The 18,433-nt window shown below is 27.5% G+C and overlaps 4 protein-coding genes across 6 annotated transcripts; 2 read left to right on the top strand and 2 right to left on the bottom strand.

The window, feature by feature from the left end:
- The first annotated feature begins 675 nt into the window (after positions 1-675).
- Alpha-man-iia (alpha-mannosidase 2) lies at positions 676-5,172 on the top strand. Its single transcript, XM_074249209.1, is given in 5 exon segments — positions 676-1,165; positions 1,247-3,766; positions 3,856-3,937; positions 3,940-4,007; positions 4,169-5,172. Coding segments are annotated over 5 exon segments (3,402 nt in total). The 5' UTR covers positions 676-1,018; the 3' UTR covers positions 4,754-5,172.
- On the bottom strand, positions 4,861-6,109 carry Naa40 (N-alpha-acetyltransferase 40). The gene is made up of 4 exons (XM_074249226.1): positions 5,892-6,109; positions 5,433-5,824; positions 5,209-5,367; positions 4,861-5,007 (listed from the first exon to the last, which is right to left on the bottom strand). Exons 1-4 carry the CDS (start codon positions 5,895-5,897, stop codon positions 4,941-4,943), a joined length of 624 nt encoding a protein of 207 aa, XP_074105327.1. The 5' UTR covers positions 5,898-6,109; the 3' UTR covers positions 4,861-4,940.
- Positions 6,110-7,893: 1,784 nt separating this feature from the next.
- Positions 7,894-14,789, bottom strand: LOC141530876 (WD repeat-containing protein 20). Of its 3 annotated transcripts, XM_074248254.1 has the most exons (6): positions 14,660-14,789; positions 13,728-14,456; positions 13,199-13,648; positions 12,463-12,645; positions 10,922-12,352; positions 7,894-8,561 (listed from the first exon to the last, which is right to left on the bottom strand). In XM_074248254.1, the coding sequence occupies exons 3-6, from the start codon at positions 13,466-13,468 to the stop codon at positions 8,496-8,498; spliced, it is 1,950 nt and encodes a 649-aa protein (XP_074104355.1). In that variant the 5' UTR covers positions 13,469-13,648; positions 13,728-14,456; positions 14,660-14,789; the 3' UTR covers positions 7,894-8,495. The 3 variants fall into 3 exon arrangements, with proteins under 3 accessions (XP_074104355.1, XP_074104353.1, XP_074104354.1); XM_074248252.1 differs by lacking the exon at positions 7,894-8,561 and having other exon boundaries at positions 9,578-12,352; XM_074248253.1 differs by lacking the exon at positions 7,894-8,561 and having other exon boundaries at positions 9,578-12,352; positions 13,199-14,456.
- A 476-nt stretch (positions 14,790-15,265) lies between these two features.
- LOC141530444 (U3 small nucleolar RNA-associated protein 25 homolog) lies at positions 15,266-18,372 on the top strand. Its single transcript, XM_074247537.1, has 2 exons — positions 15,266-15,435; positions 15,879-18,372. The coding sequence occupies exon 2, from the start codon at positions 15,899-15,901 to the stop codon at positions 18,281-18,283; it is 2,385 nt and encodes a 794-aa protein (XP_074103638.1). The 5' UTR covers positions 15,266-15,435; positions 15,879-15,898; the 3' UTR covers positions 18,284-18,372.
- Positions 18,373-18,433: the final 61 nt, after the last annotated feature.

Raw genomic sequence — 18,433 nt, 5'->3', positions numbered from 1 at the left:
AAAATTGCATTTGTAGTTTTTTTAAATTTCTAAATGTCAACTATCTGCTAAATTATTCTCCATTTGAAAAAAAAAATTTATTTCACTTGAGTTTTATTTTTTTCATTTAAAAATACTATCACTTCATCGGATCATTAAAAAAAAATCTATTATCAGTCTTAATAATCAAATAATTTTAATCATCAATATATTTTTTACTTTAAATGTTCATGGTTAAAGATAACCGCACAGAAATAATAAAAAACAACTAATACATAATAGATATAACTAAACTGTCTTCAAGTTATGAATCATCTAGTTTTTATTTTTTTTTATTGTGTATGATCTTCAATTTTATCCGTCTTTCATTAAATTTTAAATAAATACGGATGACATAAAAGTAAATAAAAAATAAAAATAATTTATTTCAATTGGTTAAAAGATATTTTTAAATTAATTTATTGATACGATAGTTTGTATATATACATATAGCGACATCTGATGCCAGTTAATTATTAATCCGTAAAAAAATGCCATTGATTTTTTTCATTCACTGGTATAAACTTTATAATAAATTACAATAAACAATTTTTAAAATATCAACGTTAAATTATGTAGAATTTAATAAATTTTTTAACAATAATAACAACAATAAAGAAAGTATATCAATATTTTAAAAACTCACGTAAATACAGGAAGTTGTTTATCATTTAAAATTTACAAATCAACAAAATACGTCTACACTTGCTAGTAAATATTATTGAAAGTTACTATTTTATTTGTGTTTTATTGCTTACTCGTGCATAAATAATAATTGTGAAGATAAGTATGAATTTGCCTTCGTGGCTATTTGATAAAAAATTTTTTTATTCAACAATTTTAATATGATTAAACTTGAGACAAACGACTCCAATACAATTAAATATTATTATGTCATAATTAAATGATAATTACCATTCAAAACACATAAGTATAGTTAATAATAAATTCTTTTATGAATTAACAATTGGTATATAGTTAAAAATAATAAGCAATAACAATGAGATCTTCAATAACGTTTCGTTATTTTAAATTCTTCGCCGCTCTTGGCACTGGAGGTATTCTTGCCTGTTGTCTTCTAATGTATCTCTTATTAGATTTGACATTTACACCAAAAAAAACAGCCATCAAAGATTCTGTTGAAAACGTAAGTAGTCAATTGCATATTGTTATTTTTAGAGTTACAAATTATAATATTTTTTTCTTTTTTTTTTTTTTTTTTCAATAGAATCAATGGGTTCATCTTGAAAATAGACTGACTAAATTAGAGGAAGATTTGAGTAATCATCATAAAGTAATTGATTCAATAAAGGAAGCATCAAATTCAATGCAAGGTGAACATCATTCAGTGAATAATAAGAAAAATAACGATTTTACAGGATCAAAAAAATTATTAACATGTAATTTCGATGTGGAAAAAGCTCCAGAAGTTGATATCCAAATGTTAAATTTATACCGTCAATTAGAATTCGATAATCCAGATGGTGGTGTTTGGAAACAAGGTTGGGCTATACGTTATGACGAAAAACAGTGGCATCCTAAAAGAAAGCTAAAAGTATTTGTTGTTCCTCACTCTCACAATGATCCAGGATGGTTAGACACGTTTGAAAAATATTATGCTCAAAAAACACAACGTATTTTAAGTAACATGGTGATGAAGTTAGCTGAAGATAAACGGAGAAAATTTATTTGGGCGGAAATATCATTTTTCAAATTATGGTGGGATGAACAGTCTAAAGCAACACGTGAAATGGTGAAGCGTTTAATTGTTGATGGACAATTGGAGATTGTAGCAGGTGGTTGGGTTATGCCTGACGAAGCTGTGTCTCATTGGATGGCTCAGCTAACCCAATTGACAGTAGGTCATCAGTGGTTAAAAACAAATCTAGATTATCAGCCTACCAGTGGATGGGCTATCGATCCTTTTGGACTATCGCCTACTATGCCATATTTATTAAAAAGTGCTGGATTAGAGAATGTTCTTATTCAACGGGTTCATTATGCGGTTAAAAAACGTTTAGCTAGAGATAAACACCTTGAATTTCGGTGGCGTCAATTATGGGATACCACTGGATCAACTGAAATCTTAACACACTTAATGCCATTCTACAGTTACGATGTACCACACACATGTGGTCCAGATCCGAAAATTTGTTGCCAGTTTGATTTTTTCCGATTACCTAATTTCGGATTAAGCTGTCCATGGAGGGTACCACCGCAGACAATTACAAAAAAAAATGTAGCAATGCGTGCTCAATTATTATTAGATCAATATAGAAAAAAGTCACAACTATTTAAATCAAATGTAGTATTAGCACCGCTGGGTGATGATTTTCGTTATGCCCAAAGCTCTGAATGGGATGCGCAATTCGGTAATTATCAAAAATTATTCGATTATATGAATAAAAATGAACAATTAAATGTAGATATTCAATTTGGAACACTAACTGATTATTTTAATGCTTTAAGAGATGAACAAAATATTAATGAATTACCTAGTTTATCTGGTGATTTCTTTACGTATGCTGATGAAAATCAAGATTACTGGAGCGGATATTACACCTCACGTCCTTTCTACAAGAGACTTGATCGTGTTCTTTTAGGTGCGCTGCGGGGAGCTGAAATATTATCAGCAATAGCGTGGGCACGTGGTCATGAACATTTAGCAGAGAGTACCAATGAAAAACGTATGGTTGAAGCAAGACAATGGCATTCACTGTTCCAGCATCATGACGGTGTCACTGGTACTGCAAGAGATGACGTTGTCATTGATTATGCACAAAAAATGATAAACTCTCTGAACAATACAGCTCATATTATTCAACAGTCTGCAGCTCACTTGTTAAGAAGTGCCCAAGGGCCAGCTTTACAACCAGAATCTCTCTATTTCTCTCTAGACGAAGTTAGATCTCATCATACAAGTATTGGCGAACGATACGTACTTGCACTTAGTAGTGATCAACCTTCAAAGAAAGTTATTATTTATAATTCATTACCTCGCCAACGAACGAAAGTTCAAACAATAATAATATCAACACCCTACGTAAGAGTTACCGATCGTATGGGCCAACCAGTACAGTGTCAAATATCACCTGTTTGGGTTGGTCCAGTAGCAATGTCAGGTGCACGCTATGAATTATCATTTGTTGTTACTGTACCTGGTTTCGGGCTCAATACGTACTTAATTCATTCTGTTTATAATAATAATTTACCAGAAAGTGTTTATTTAGCAAATATAACATTATTCAATACCGCAATACCGCCATCAAATGTACCAGGATTTGCGGACGTCAAAGTACTCCCGTCAACACAAGAATTTTCAATAACTCAACGTCCAGAAATTTCAGCAGCTTTCTCAAAATCTGGATTACTTAAAGCCATTAAAATTGGAGAAACTACTGTTCCAATACACTTGGAATTTGTTAAATATGGAACTCAAGGTATAGGACATCATCGAAGTGGAGCTTACCTATTTATTCCAGATAAACCAGAACCTGATCCAATTTATATGAATAATGATCGTACCATTCACTTGGTCACAGGGCCTATTTTATCGCGAGTTTTTATACAATTACCCCATGTTAAACATACTTATACGTTATTTAACTCACCTGGTAGTGACGGATTAGGTCTTCATATTTCTAATGAAGTTGATATTACTGAGACACAAAATTTTGAATTGGCAATGCGCTTAAGCACAAACATTGCATCTGGTGATCAGTTTTTCACTGATTTAAACGGCCTGAATGTATGTATGAAATTATTAAATTAAAAAAATTTTCTGAATATTTACATTTAATTGTTTTTTTTTTTTTTTTTTTTTTTTTTTTTTCCCAGATGATTAAGCGTCAAAGATTTCCAAAATTACCCACTCAAGCGAATTATTATCCCCTTCCAGCAGCTGGTTATATTGAAGACAAAAAGTACGATTAACAGTTGTAACTGGACAACCTTTAGGAGCTTCATCAATGGCTTCTGGACAATTTGAAGTAAGTGTTTTGGCTTAGTATTTAATTATACTCATTTTTTCAGGTCTTAGCTTTACAAAGTTTCCAAATATTTAATTACATTTTAATTAAATAAATAAACATTTCTATAAACGGGGGCATTAGAACAATTAATAAAAGATTAATTATTATTTTTATTGCAGGTAATGCAAGACCGCAGATTAATGCAAGATGATCGACGTGGTCTCGAGCAAGGAGTTATTGATAATTTATTGACGAATCATCAGTTTATGCTAGTCTTAGAAAAAAAGAAACAATCCTGCAGTAGTTCACCGGTGCCTAATCATCCTGCAGGAACACTTTCTATTGGTGGATTATTAGCGTCAGAAGAACTTTTACATCCTCTTGTTGCTATGCATCCACATCCGTCGTCAGACATAGATTATAATGGTCATTTTTCACCGCTTCGTTTTGATCTTCCTGTAGATCTATCAATTGTTAATCTTCGTGTTTTTCCAGTACCTGAGGGAGCAGGTAAAGGTGTTGGTATGGTATTGCATCGTGAACCTATTGATATTTGTTGGAGCGAGGAATTAATCTCCAGTCGTTTTAATATATCAAATAATGGAGAAATAAACCTAACTAAATTTTTCAATTTTATTGAAGATTGGACCATTAGTGAAGCACCTTTAACTTTTAGTAATGTAGGACCTTCACTTAAATCACCAACTATTAATTTATGTCCTCATCAACTTTCAGCTATTTTATTCCACAAAACACAGTCTTAAATTGTATAAAGAGAATATTTATATTATTTTATTATAATCATTAAATAGAAATATTAATTCCATTGATAAAAAGAAAATTAACTATTGCAAAAATAATAATGTAAAAATTACTAATAATCTTTTTATTTTAAATGGAATTTTTGTATGCTTACAAAAGTAGTAACAGATGATGATAATTGGTGATATTTTATTTACTTAGAATTAAGTAATCTAGATTTTCCCAATCGGATGGGCTTGTTGTGTCCACTTTATAACTGAAACAGTATTGATTATAATTAAAAATAGTTAATAATATTTACATATAATTTCTTATTTACAATTGTAGAGTAATTAATTAATTGAGTTATTTTCCAAGAAAATATTTTATAAAATATTAACAAATATGCTTTTCTAAATAAAAATCTTTAGAAATTTGCAAATATTTTATATTATTTATTTACATTTTTTATACGTACCCTAATGATTGAAAGAATGTTTTGGCATCGGGATTGTGTTTCAAAACTGTAAGAACAACTTTTTTCATGGCACTTTGAGCTGATAACGCTTCTAAAGTATTCATCATAAAACGCCCAAGACCTTGCCGCCTGACTTTTGATTCTAATTGCAGTTCATAACTATAAAGAAAACATACATTAACACGTAGTATAAATATATTACGACAAAGAAACCAATAGTTTACCAATACAAAACTTCAACTTTGTCATCTAGATCATAACGAAAGTGTGAAAATCCAACTGGCTCTTCATTTAAAAATGCAATCAAGTACCAAGCCGTGGGCTCAGTCAATTCTTTTTGTTTAGAACTTTGATTCCATCCCCAATGAGATTGTTCATATAAAGTCTTCATATTTCGCTCCATTAAATCAAAAATCCATGATAATAATTCTGGCGATAAATCATTAACTTTCTGACATGTTAAATTAAACGTGACATTATTAGTTGCTGTAAAAGATTTAAATGAATCCAATGATGAGAGAGGATCAACGAGAGAGTTCGCTTTGTCAACAAGTGCTTTGGCTTCGGCTTCTTTTTTTGCCAAACGTTGTTTTCGAGTTATATGTCCCTTTTTAGCCTGAACCAAATGAAAAAAATCACATAAATTAAAATTCAATTATATAATGTGATAATTTGTAACTTACCTTCATTTTTTATTTAATAAAATTAAATTACTACGAGTTATTAAATTAATATTTTTTTTAATAAATTAAAAAAATTTTTTTTCTTAAATTATCAATTTAATAAAATTGTTATTGTTATTGTTTATATTAAAATATTTACAGTTATTTGATAAATGTACAATGATTGTAAGCATGCAATCCAATGTAAACAAATTCAAAAATAAACAAAAATATTTAAGGTTATGAAACTATGGTTTTAGCGCCAAAAACACCGAGAATGATTTCTTTATCGCATCAAGGTAAAAATGAATAGTTGAAGGCGCTGAGATAAGTATTTAAATCGGGTAACAAATAAAAACTGAAATTCGTAAAAATAAATTGAATTTTGTAAATTTTAAATAGAATTTCTATCAAGTAAAATATTTATAAAATTATTTAATAAAAAGTTATGTCATACGTCGATGGATAGGAGGACGGAGCACAGGGTTATTTTACCAGTTTTTTGCGCATGCGCGCCGGTAATTTACCAAAAGTGGAAAATATGACCGCTCCCGTGCTTTTAGGTATTATTTGCGCGTGCGCATAGGTATTTTTTTAAGCCACGAAAAATATCCCTAGATTTAAAAATTTTTTTTACCATCTGTTATTTTTATTATTAATGATAATTAACGATTAAGTTATTTATTGTTTAGTAAGAAATTAATCAATTCATAAGTAAATCAATTAACAAATTCATACATTAGATATAATTAACTAAGTAATTAATCAATTCATTAATTTTCGATATTTATTAAAAAATAAATGAAGAAAATGAAGGAAATAATTATCAATCTCTAAAATTGATTCAAAGTATTGTTAATTAATATGACACTAAAATTGACAGACATCTGTTGATTTTTTGTATTATTACAATAACTAAATTATTACAAAAAAGTTCCACATTTATGAGTTAAAAAAAAATTACAAATTTTTTTATCAGTGATTTGTTATAAAAACAAAACATTGTGTCAGATGTTTGCTAATTTCAGTTTCATTAATTTTCATTGATTTTTAAAAAATTTCACACTAGTTGTGCCTCTTAAAAGAGGAAATAACAATAAATAATACCAATAAATATATTAAAAGTCTCATATTTTTTTTTATTAAAGAACTTATTTTCATTGAATATTTTATAAATAATTAATAATTACATCAAGTTCCACCTTGAACATATTTATTATTTAATACTGTCTAAAAGTTTACTGTTTTAAAGTGCCTATAATTTATTATTTTTATACGTTTAAATTTTTAAATTTGTTTTTTATATATATATATACTTCACAATACATTTATATAAATGAGAACTGTATAATTTTATCAACTGTTTTTAATAAAAACTAAACAATATGATATTTTTTTTTACAAATCTGTTATTAAGTATTAAAATCAACTAAGATAATAATGAATTGAATCTGTTAAAAATAACAGTTATACATATATAAATTTATATAGTTCTCAGATATTATTTCTACTAATGATTTTTTAATAACTGATCGTATACTTAAGAGTATACTCATTATATTCATTTATTTATTTTCATATTCATGGATTTTCAATTAATAAAGCAGATTTCGTATTTATTAATTTAAAAAAAAATTATTCACCATAGTTCATTCATTCTTTGTTTTTTTTTTTTTTTTTTTTTTTATGTTTCTTTTTCATTTTAAAACATTAAACGTTAAGCTAAAAAACTTTGCTATTAGAATCTTTATTTGTTATTATTTTTTTTTTTTTTACTTATGATTTTACTATAAGGCAATTTATAAATGGCGATTTGAATGAGTATTTAAATTAATTATATAATCTACAATAAATTTAATTAAATTAATAATTTATATTAACGTTAGAAACATAAAAACGTTTGTTTCATTTTAAAATAAATATTATTCACAAAGTAGAAACAATTTTATTTATTATTTCGATATTGAAGAAAACAACGCAATAATAAAATTTTTTATTATAATTATAATAAATTATAAAACATTAATATATTTATCTACGGGTAACAAACGGATAATTGGAATGACGTATGAAAGATAATATTATTTGTCTCTTAAACGACATTAATTTAAACCAAAAATTTTTATTACAATTATTTATTTATTAATTGCATTTAATTAAAAATGTAATCAATATCTAAAACCCACGAGCATTCAACAATAATAAAAAATAGTACAAAAAGCATGTAAAAATTTAAATTATTAATTAAGATATTTATTTATTTATCTTTTTTTTCTTTATTTCGTTTGAGCTAGAAAATTTTAAGTTTCATATTTTGAAAAATGCTTGTTTTATTTATTCAATATTATTATTTATTATCATTTGGACACAATAATAATAATAATAATTAATTAATTAATATTATTATTATTTTGAGTATGTGGATTTATATATTTTTTTTTAAATGGACTTTTAGTTTTATTTTATTTCGTTTGTTGATTATATATAATAATATAATCGTCGATGTTGTGTTGGTGGTATAAATAATAATTCAGTCAATCGTGAAAACTCTTCATAGACGTCATCATCTTCTTGTTTTCTTGTTAGCGATGAAGAAGATGAATCATTCTTGGCTATTTCCTGTAGCTATACAATAGTTCCTCCGTTTTTACCAGGGCTCACAATGTGTGAAGCATTTATTATTTGTCCTGGCTGTTGAAAAAATATAATTACTTATAATGAATTAATTTTATTAAAATTTTATTACAGATAAGAATTTTTATCAAGACACAGAAGTTAACAAAAAAAAATTTTTTTTAGAATTTAACAAATTATTTAATTAAATTATTAAGAAAAAAATTTCACTTATGAAAATTTAAAAAAATTATTAGTAGAAATTTTTAAAAAAATTTTTTCATAATAATTTCATTGTTATAAAATTCTAAAAAAATTTAAATATCAAATAACTTCAATATAATTTTTTTATTTAATATATTGTAAATATGTTGTCGATAGGAAAGTTTAAAGAGTAAAAATAATCTATAAAATCTAACGTCAACATTCTAAATTATTAATTATTAAAAATTACTATCTAAGCATAATATTTGTGTGTTAAGCATAAATATGGTTTAGATTATAAAAAAATAAAATAAAATAAAAAGTATACGTACCATGCGATAAAGTGGAGCAGCAATTCACGTTATCTTGCAAGCAACTCATTCATTTATTTAACATATTCATTTTCCATAGCGAAATATTATAAATTTATCTAATAAATGAGTGAGGAAGTTATTTAAGCGCAAGCATTTTTTTTTAATTACAATAAAATATTATCTGTCATATATATTACTAATAAAATTTAAATTACAAGCATAGTATTTAAAATAAAATATATTATAACAACAATAATAGATACAATAAAAAAAATTTTATTCAATTTGGCATCGAAAATTTATGACTTTATTATTTTGTAAGTAATATGAACATTTAAACTTAAATTAATAATTATAATAGTAAAGAAAACAAAAAACTAGGATTTTTATTTTTTTAATTATAAATAATAACACGCATACGGCAAAAAATTAAATTCAAGCAGGAAGCAAGCAACAATATTATTCCATTCATATTTTGTTTGTATTTATTTTACTACAATGCAATTTAAATTTATAAACAAATAAAAATTAATGTCACATTGCTATTTATTACTTTATTTATTGTATGTATAATAATTGTTTTTTTTTTTTTTTTTTTTTTTGGGCAATGGTCTCGTTGCATAATTTATATTTTTTCTACACTTTATTTATTCTATTCAATCTGATTAAACTGCAGTCAACCAGGATAACTTTAATTTTTCCCGGTAATTTAAAAAGACCTTTAAATGTTACGTACATAATGAAAGAAATTTATAAATCATGTAATGCTTAAATGTTATTTTATAAAATAATATTAATTATCCAGATTGACTGTAATTAAATTCTAAATACAATATATATAAAGGTTAATTATCGGAGGGTGGAAAAAAGGGACCTGCCCTTTAATATATATTATTAATTAATAAAAAAAAAATAAAATAATAATAATAATAATAATAATAATAATAATAATAATAATACATAATAGTGAAAGATCATAGTAGAAAGACAAAAGTAGATGCACAATTAATTAATAATTATAAATATACAATTTGTTTCTTCTAATAACTTGTGTAGCTATTGCTTTTTTTATTTTATTATTAAAATTTTAAATAATATTCATTTTCCACGTAGGTAAAAATTTCTCAATGTAACATTTGCAGTACAAATAATAACAAATGTTTAAACCCATAGAAGATCTTTAACGCTTTTTCCACCCTCCTCATAATGGCACACAAACCACACACTCAAATGTGAAAAATATTATCATAAGAGTAATAACTATAATTTAAAATTTTAATTGATTCACATGAGAAAAAAAATTTCAATTTACATTTATCAACATCTAATCATCTATTGTAATACTTTGATGCAGATAAAAGCTCAATTTAAATCTCAATTTTTGATTGTATATAATAAAAAATTATATTAAATCTTACGCACACATACACACGCACACACACATTGTTTCAACCAATAATTAATTTTTACTAACAAAATTAACAAAACAAAAATATTTTTTTATTAAAAGTAATAATCATTCGAAGCGCTACCGATCTTCTATGATTGTATTTAAATATAAATATGTTGGGAATATTTAAATATACTAATTTATTTATGGATAATTGTATATTTTTTTTATGTTCAAAACATAAAACGCACTTGGTATTAAAATTTAATACATAAAATAATTGAATAAAAATATCATAATATTAATGATAATAATAATGGTGATAATAATTAATAATCATAATAACAATTAAGAGTAAAGAATCAAATTGGTGAAGCTTTTACATTATTAATAATAATAATTGTAATAATAATAATAAAAGAAGGAAAAAAATAAATGTTATTGTTACATCAGAGATCATTAAGTCGCATGGAATTAATATTTGTGAGTAAATTACTATGATGGTGTGGTCTATGCAAGGTGCTGCTTACCATGTGCTGTTGACCAGGTCTTGCCCACGTGTAAACATATCCATCCTGACACGCAGTGACGAAACAATCTTCCCTAAATACTAATTCAGTCAATCGTTCGTGTGCTAATTTTTTACACACAAGTGGCTCCAATACTGGACACTCGTCAAATCGAGGACACCATGCAGTTCCAATCAATCGCATTGGATCGTCCATCACAAAACTTGCTTTTTTATTACTACCGCTTATACTGTTACCACCAACACTATTTAAATTACTTGTATTTGTATTATTACTACTAGCTTTATTGTTATCGCCACTGTTAACCACTGTATTACTATTATTACTTGTGCTACTGGATCTCATCGTCAGACTAAAATTTCTCTTATGATTATCACCCTTATTACGTTCCCCAAAACCAAGACCAGCAAATCTTTGAGTTAATGAATTAACCGTTGATACAGCTGTATTTGTGCTGCTATTATTCGTACTACTGTCTGAGTTATTATGACTACCCGTGCTATCTTTGTTAAAACTTACATTATTAATATTATTAAATTTAGTATTGTTCGTAACGTGATTAGAGGTTGCACCATTACTACTGCTCAAAGTACCAGATGATGAGAGTGTACCGGAGCCCGCAGCCGATACTCTTTGCTTGGCACACATCGGCTGCCTCAATACGTCCTCAGTAATATCCCACAAACATAATTGAGTGTCCTCAGAAACACTACCAAGCCGATAGCACGTACCACCAGGCACACGTAATTCAGAACTACATGAATTTCGGTTTGAGTGAACTCCCTGTGACGTTGTTGACAGTCTGTTGGATTTATCGTTGAAATGATTGTGGTTATTGTGTTGATGTTGTTGCTGCATCGCTTCGTCATCTGATCCACTAAAATCACCGTCAGCTTCGCCGTAACACGTGGTAAATGGATCAAATGCGACAACACTGACCCAACTGTGGTGACCCTGGCCACGTGCTACCACACGTTTCTCATGAAAGCTCCATATTGTTACTAAATCATCTTCACCTCCAACAACGACGTAACGTCCGTCTGGTGACCAGCATACACACAAGAAACCTCCAAAATAACTCCGCGCTGAACCGACCAGCTCCATTGTGTCGTAGTGAAATACACGGAGAAAACCATCTTGTGATACAACTGCTAAATTTGTACCACATGGACTGAAGGCAAATTCATTTATACAGCATCCCTCAGCGCCAATTACCCATCTGTACAGTGGGTTCCTCGTTGATTTTGTTTTACATGTATGAATAGCGTACCCATCGCCGGATTTAAATGGCTGATAATGCGGTGAGGTTGTACCGCAAGGAAGTTCCCAATTGTAGAGATAAAGTTGACCAGAACTGTGGGATACCAGAAATAAATTGCTCGATCCCGGTACCCACTTTATACACGTTACTTTTGTTTTGTCGATAAGCCTCTGCAAATAATTAAATATTCATTTTTTATTTACTTGGTTATAGTCAAATTTTATACTGTATTAATTATTTACACTTGATATTTATATATTATTAACAACTAAAAGTTTACCTCTTCATTGTACAATTTATTTAATTCTTTTTTTATCGGATCAATAAGTTGAATTTGTCCGGTTGAAAACCCCACTAGCAATGGTGCTGTATCAGCTGTTGCTGTTGTTTGATTGAAATTATGACACGTTGGGTTTGTTCCTTTGTATAATTTCTTATCAACTGGCTTATTAAGATCCACCGCCTAGGTCAAACATTTAATTATCAATAAATTTAATAATTATTAAAGAATGCATGACAAGAAAAATAGTTAGAATTTTTTTTTTTTTAATTAATTCAATTTAATAAGAATTATTATTTTTTATTTATCGAAAAAAATAATTTAAATCAATCAAAAAAAACAATCATCGAGTGATCCTAAAATAAATTTCATTCACTCATCAATGAATATCATTTAATTCCAAATTATGACAATAAAACTATCAAAATATCAATGGAAAAATTAAAAAAAAAGTAAATGCAAATAAATTTCAAAATTTTTGATGAATATTTTACAGTAGCAAGTAATTAGTTGATGAAGAAAAAATATCAGATGTCTAGTATTTACATAATTGCAAATAATTAAACAAAAAAAGAATGTTTAAAGTAATAAAAAAATATATATATTTATGTCCAAGTAGGTGTGGTATGATCAAGAAAAGATGGAGTCAGATACAACAATTCATAGGTTATGTTACTTATTGAATCACAAAAAGGTTAATAAAAAATTAAAATAAATAAATAGTAAAAATACAAACCTTTTTAACACCCCGGTAAACATAAACAAATAATTCCTTGCCAAAATTAAAGCACATTCGATCACCAAGTCCTTGTGTCCCCGTGGGGTCGGCTGGATCCGGCAAAGTAACAAATGATACCCTGACTGATGCACTACCTCTCGTGTCCGTGTTGCCTACACGATTAGGACGTGAATATTCGGACAATGTCATCAGTTTATATGTACCTTCCCTCGTGACAAATTGTGTTTTTAAATCCTCTTTCCCCCCGCCGTCCAACTGTACAGCCATCTTACTACCAGACTTCCAATGGAAGAGGTCATGAGAAAACGTATAATATTGTTATTTCAAATTTATATATACGATTTAGTCACCAACTATTAACTGTTATCAATATCAAAGTTATTATTAATTATTAAAATTAAAAACTTTAACAATTCACTCGATTAAACTCTTGAATGTTCCAGTCACCTATCAATCAATCAATATGTTATTATTAATTAATAAACTCGATTAATTTAAATTAAAACAATTGTCCATTGATACATACTTGATAAATTAACATAAACTTATTTGTTTTAATAAATAAAACTATAGTTAATGATTGTTCAATATACCAAAGTCCTTATTCTATCTGAAATCTGAACTGGAGCTCAAGAAACTCTAATAAATAGCTGTTGTTACTTTTTAGCTCCTAGTCTTCATTTGTTACTCTATTTATTATTATTATCATCTTATAAATCACAAATCCCAATACTATTTTACTTCACGAATAATGTTTGCTGTCATGATTACCGCCTCTGGGTTTTAACTAAAAAACTTTTATGATGATCATGATCATCATGATGATACGACTCTATACTATAGTCTTGATGGTGTCTCGACAACTGGACAACTCGTTCACTAACTAATTCTACGTCATGTATATCCCATACATGTGTATGTATATCTATATACCAAATTGTAACTTGTATATGTAACTATACATATAAATGTAACGTATGAACAACCTCCTGCAGTCTCCTTCTCTCTATATACGTTTGCGTTCAACTACGTTCAACTTAGACAACTAGACTTAGACCATTAGACTTTGAATAGTATAGGTAGAGTATCTACTGTGTAGTAGATATTGTTGTGTGTATGTATATAGTTATATAGTGCTGCTGCCTATCTACACTGCCTAGATGTTGCTGCTCCTGTAGTTTAACTTGTATATATTGTTGGTGCGCGCGCACATCTCCGTCTCTGGTTCAGCTCTAGCGATACTCTTTTGCCTAGTCTACAAAAAAAAAAAAAGCTAATAAGTTACATATAAAATAATATTCACTTATATGTATTTGTATAGCAATTGCAAATGTAGATGTTGAAATTGATAATGATAATGATAATGATGATGATGAGTATGTAACATAAGTACTTTACAAATTATATTTACAGACATTTTAAAATTTTGTTTTTAAATAAAAAAAAAAAATTAATTACCTTTAAAAATTTCATGGAAATTTTTATATTGCTTTTATTGACACAATTCTGAGATGTCTCCTAATTTCAGTTTCATCAAATGTCTAGTAAATGATAAAGAGATCATGACACTTTTTATAGTGTATGCACACTTGATGTAAACAACCGGCAATAGGATGATAAGGTGGGGGTTGATTAATTAATCTTGTTTGTTACTTCCTATTTCCTGTAATAGACCCCTTCTGATGTTTGATTATGCTTGAGTATCGAAGCATTTATTAAGAATTTGTTTTATATTTATAAATAAATATTCTTTAGTAGATTAATTTCTTGTATTTAATGGTTAGTTTATTTTATGATTTTAGTGATTACGCGAAAAGATAAAAACTATTGGCATTTATTATTTGTGTTTTATCATCAAGGATTTGTTGAAATTTCATAAAGCTTATTACTTATTTTTATAGTATAAATATTTGGTTTTTTTAATTATTAGAATTGTTTAATTTGTAATCATAAAGAAATAATGGATGAAAAAATTCTAAGAATTTTAGATTTAAATTTTTCGCGCGAGAAAATGGAGAACTTTCACGTGGTATAGTGTTAAATAATTAAACATAACCTTATAGACTGTAATAAACAGAGTTTTATTGTCACGTGTGAATTAACTGTTGCTATTGATCTTTAAATATTTTTAATTATTTGTATTTAGTGGTTAGTTGTGAATTGAATAATTATTGGTTTAATTACTTACATGATTTAAATTCGTCCGAATTTATTTTTTTGACTCCAATAAACAAGTAAGTAAAAATTTACATGGCAATAAAGTTAGCAGACACTTTTGAACATTTTTTAACAAATAGATTTTTTCCAAAAAATAATTTTTTTTAATTTTTACACGTCAATTTTTTTTCTTCTTTTTTTTTGTAACACTGAAGCCGTCAGCTGTTGATTTTAAAAATTTTTTTAACAAATCAATTACAATAAAAAAATGCTTTCAAAAAATTTCACGTAATTTTTATTAATTTTCACATATGAAACTTTTTAATAATATTTTTTTTAAAATAATTAAACTGCTGAAAAATTTTAAACAAATTTTTAATATTTGTTAACTTCAGTGTCATTTTTTTTGCCATAATTTATTTGTTAAAAAATTATTAAATATCTGCTAAATTAATTTTCATTAAATTTACCTTTAATATTGTGTTTAGAAAAAATAAAAAAACATAATTACTGTTTTTAGGTATATGTTGATTTTAAAAAATGGGATTTGGTAAAAGACCAGTACGAGGTGGAAAAAGAAAATTGGACAGACGTAATTCCAAATCAGCTCCAAAACCAAAATTTAAAAAAGGTAAATTTAATTTTCATGAGTCCTCGTATGTGAAAGAACGTGATGCAAAAAATGCGGAGATTGAAAATAGAAGAAAAAAATTGGAGGAACAAGAAAAGGAAGAATTAAGACAAGAAGAAGAGTCCGATGAGGAAGATCATGATCCTTTGGAAATGTTGCTGTCAACATTTTCAAAAAATCAAGATTTTAAAAAAACTAAGGTAGTGTCGGATTCAGAATCTGAGTCCGAATCAGAAGCTGAAACTGGACATAATTTAGAAATTAAAGATAAAAATGAAACTGTTGTTAGTGATAGTATAAATGAATCAGAAAATGAAAATGAAGAATCAAATGATGCTAATGAAAAGTCCGTTGATGATAATGATAAAAAAGAAGATGTTGACAATGGTGATAATAATGACGAGGACGATGATGATGAAGATTTTAAATTATCATTAGTTGAAGCTGATGAAGATGAAGATATTGAAACAGCGCGAGAAGACTCTGGTATTTTGAATGACCCATTTGCACTCCACATAATAAATGATTTATCAGATGATGCATATACCAATGTATCAAGCTTAACACCAATTATCGATTCCCATCAATTAACTTGGCCGGAGCTCAATAAACTCATTGTCCAAATTCCAAGATGTGATTCAACGAATGATGCAGCTTTAAAAAAAATTTTTTTGAAAGAAGACAAGCAGTACGCTAAAGCCGGTACAATCCCTTCGGTAATTAGTGATCTTGATTGGAATAAATTGTATATTAAAAATCAAATTCAGAATAATATTTCAAAAGCCAATTACAATAATATAAAAGACAGTTTAAATGAGGATCCAAGTGAGCTAACGCCATTTCAAAAAGAATTATTTTCAATAATTAATAATTACCAAGACTTGCTGTACTGCGAGCGTAAATTTGAAAATGAAAATGAAATAATGTTTATTTATTGTTTGCATGCGGTAAATCATTTGTTAAAAACACGGACTAAAATTTTACATCACAATGCTAAACTATCAAAAGTGGATAATAAATCATTAGCACAAATACCAGAAGCTTATCGTGACCAAGGATTAGTCAGACCGAAAGTACTTATTATTGTACCATTTCGTCATACTTGTCTGAAAGTTGTTGAATTATTAATATCAATATTAATTGGCGACGATAAAGGAGGCTCTGTAATGAATAAAACGAGATTTATGGAAGAATTTGGTGGTGGTGATACTTTGAGAATGCCGAAAAAAAATCCTAAGCCAGAAGATTATGAAAAAACATTTTCTGGTAATATTGATGATGCATTTAAAATAGGTATTGCATTAACTAAAAAGACATTGAAATTATACACTGATTTTTATTCATCTGACATTATAATAACATCTCTCGTTGGATTAAGAATCTTAATTGGTGCCGAAGGTGAAGAGCATCGTAACTATGACTTCTTAGCTTCCATTGAATTATTAATAATAGATCAGTGTGATTTATTATTAATGCAAAATTGGGATCATTTGATTCATATATTTAATCATTTACATTTACAACCAAAAGAGTTGGATCATGGTACTGATTTTTCACGTGTCAGAAGTTGGGCTGTAAACGGCTGGGCTAAGTATTATCGACAATCATTGATATTTTCAAGCGTACATGTACCGGAGATTCACTCGATATTTAATAAATATTGTTTCAATTATGCTGGTAAGGTGAAAATAATTAATCCAGTAATGTATAGTTCTATTTGTAAAATAGTTGTACACTTACAACAGATGTTTCATAAATTCGAAGCGGCTAATTATCAGCAAGCAATTGATGCAAGATTTAATTTTTTTACAACTACAATATTACCGCAATACAAGGATAGTATTATGAACCATACATTGATATATGTACCGTCTTACTTTGACTACGTTAAATTACGTAATTACTTTAAAAAAGAAGAATTAAAATTTGTACAAATATGTGAATATACTAAGGATCCAAAAATAGCCCGTGCTCGTGATATGTTTTTTCACAGTGATGCACATTATTTAATTTACTCAGAACGATTTCATTTTTTCCGACGTATTACTGTTAAAGGTATACGCCATATAATATTTTATGCTCCGCCATCAATCCCACATTTTTACAGTGAGATGTGTAATTTTATGCACGAATCCAATCAAAATCCAAAAGCAGGATCAAGCAGTAATATGACTGTCACGACTTTGTATTCAAAATATGACAATATGCAATTATCAGCAATATTAGGCACTGAACGGACAACTAAAATGATTCGTTCTGATAAAAAAGTACACATGGTTGTAACTGGTGAATAATTATCATAGTCATAAATTGATATTTATAAATAATTCATTAATTTTAATTAAACAATATAATTTTCAATAAAATTATCAATTGAATCGTATTTATTTAATACAACTTTCAATATTTCTAGTTTTAATTATTATTATTTATTATAATTATAT

Source organism: Cotesia typhae, unplaced genomic scaffold, assembly GCF_013202065.1.
Source record: "Cotesia typhae breed Kobodo isofemale line unplaced genomic scaffold, CoteBio_Ctyphae contig_5, whole genome shotgun sequence".
Lineage (NCBI taxonomy): Eukaryota > Metazoa > Arthropoda > Insecta > Hymenoptera > Braconidae > Cotesia > Cotesia typhae.
This window is presented reverse-complemented; position numbering and strand designations above follow the sequence as displayed.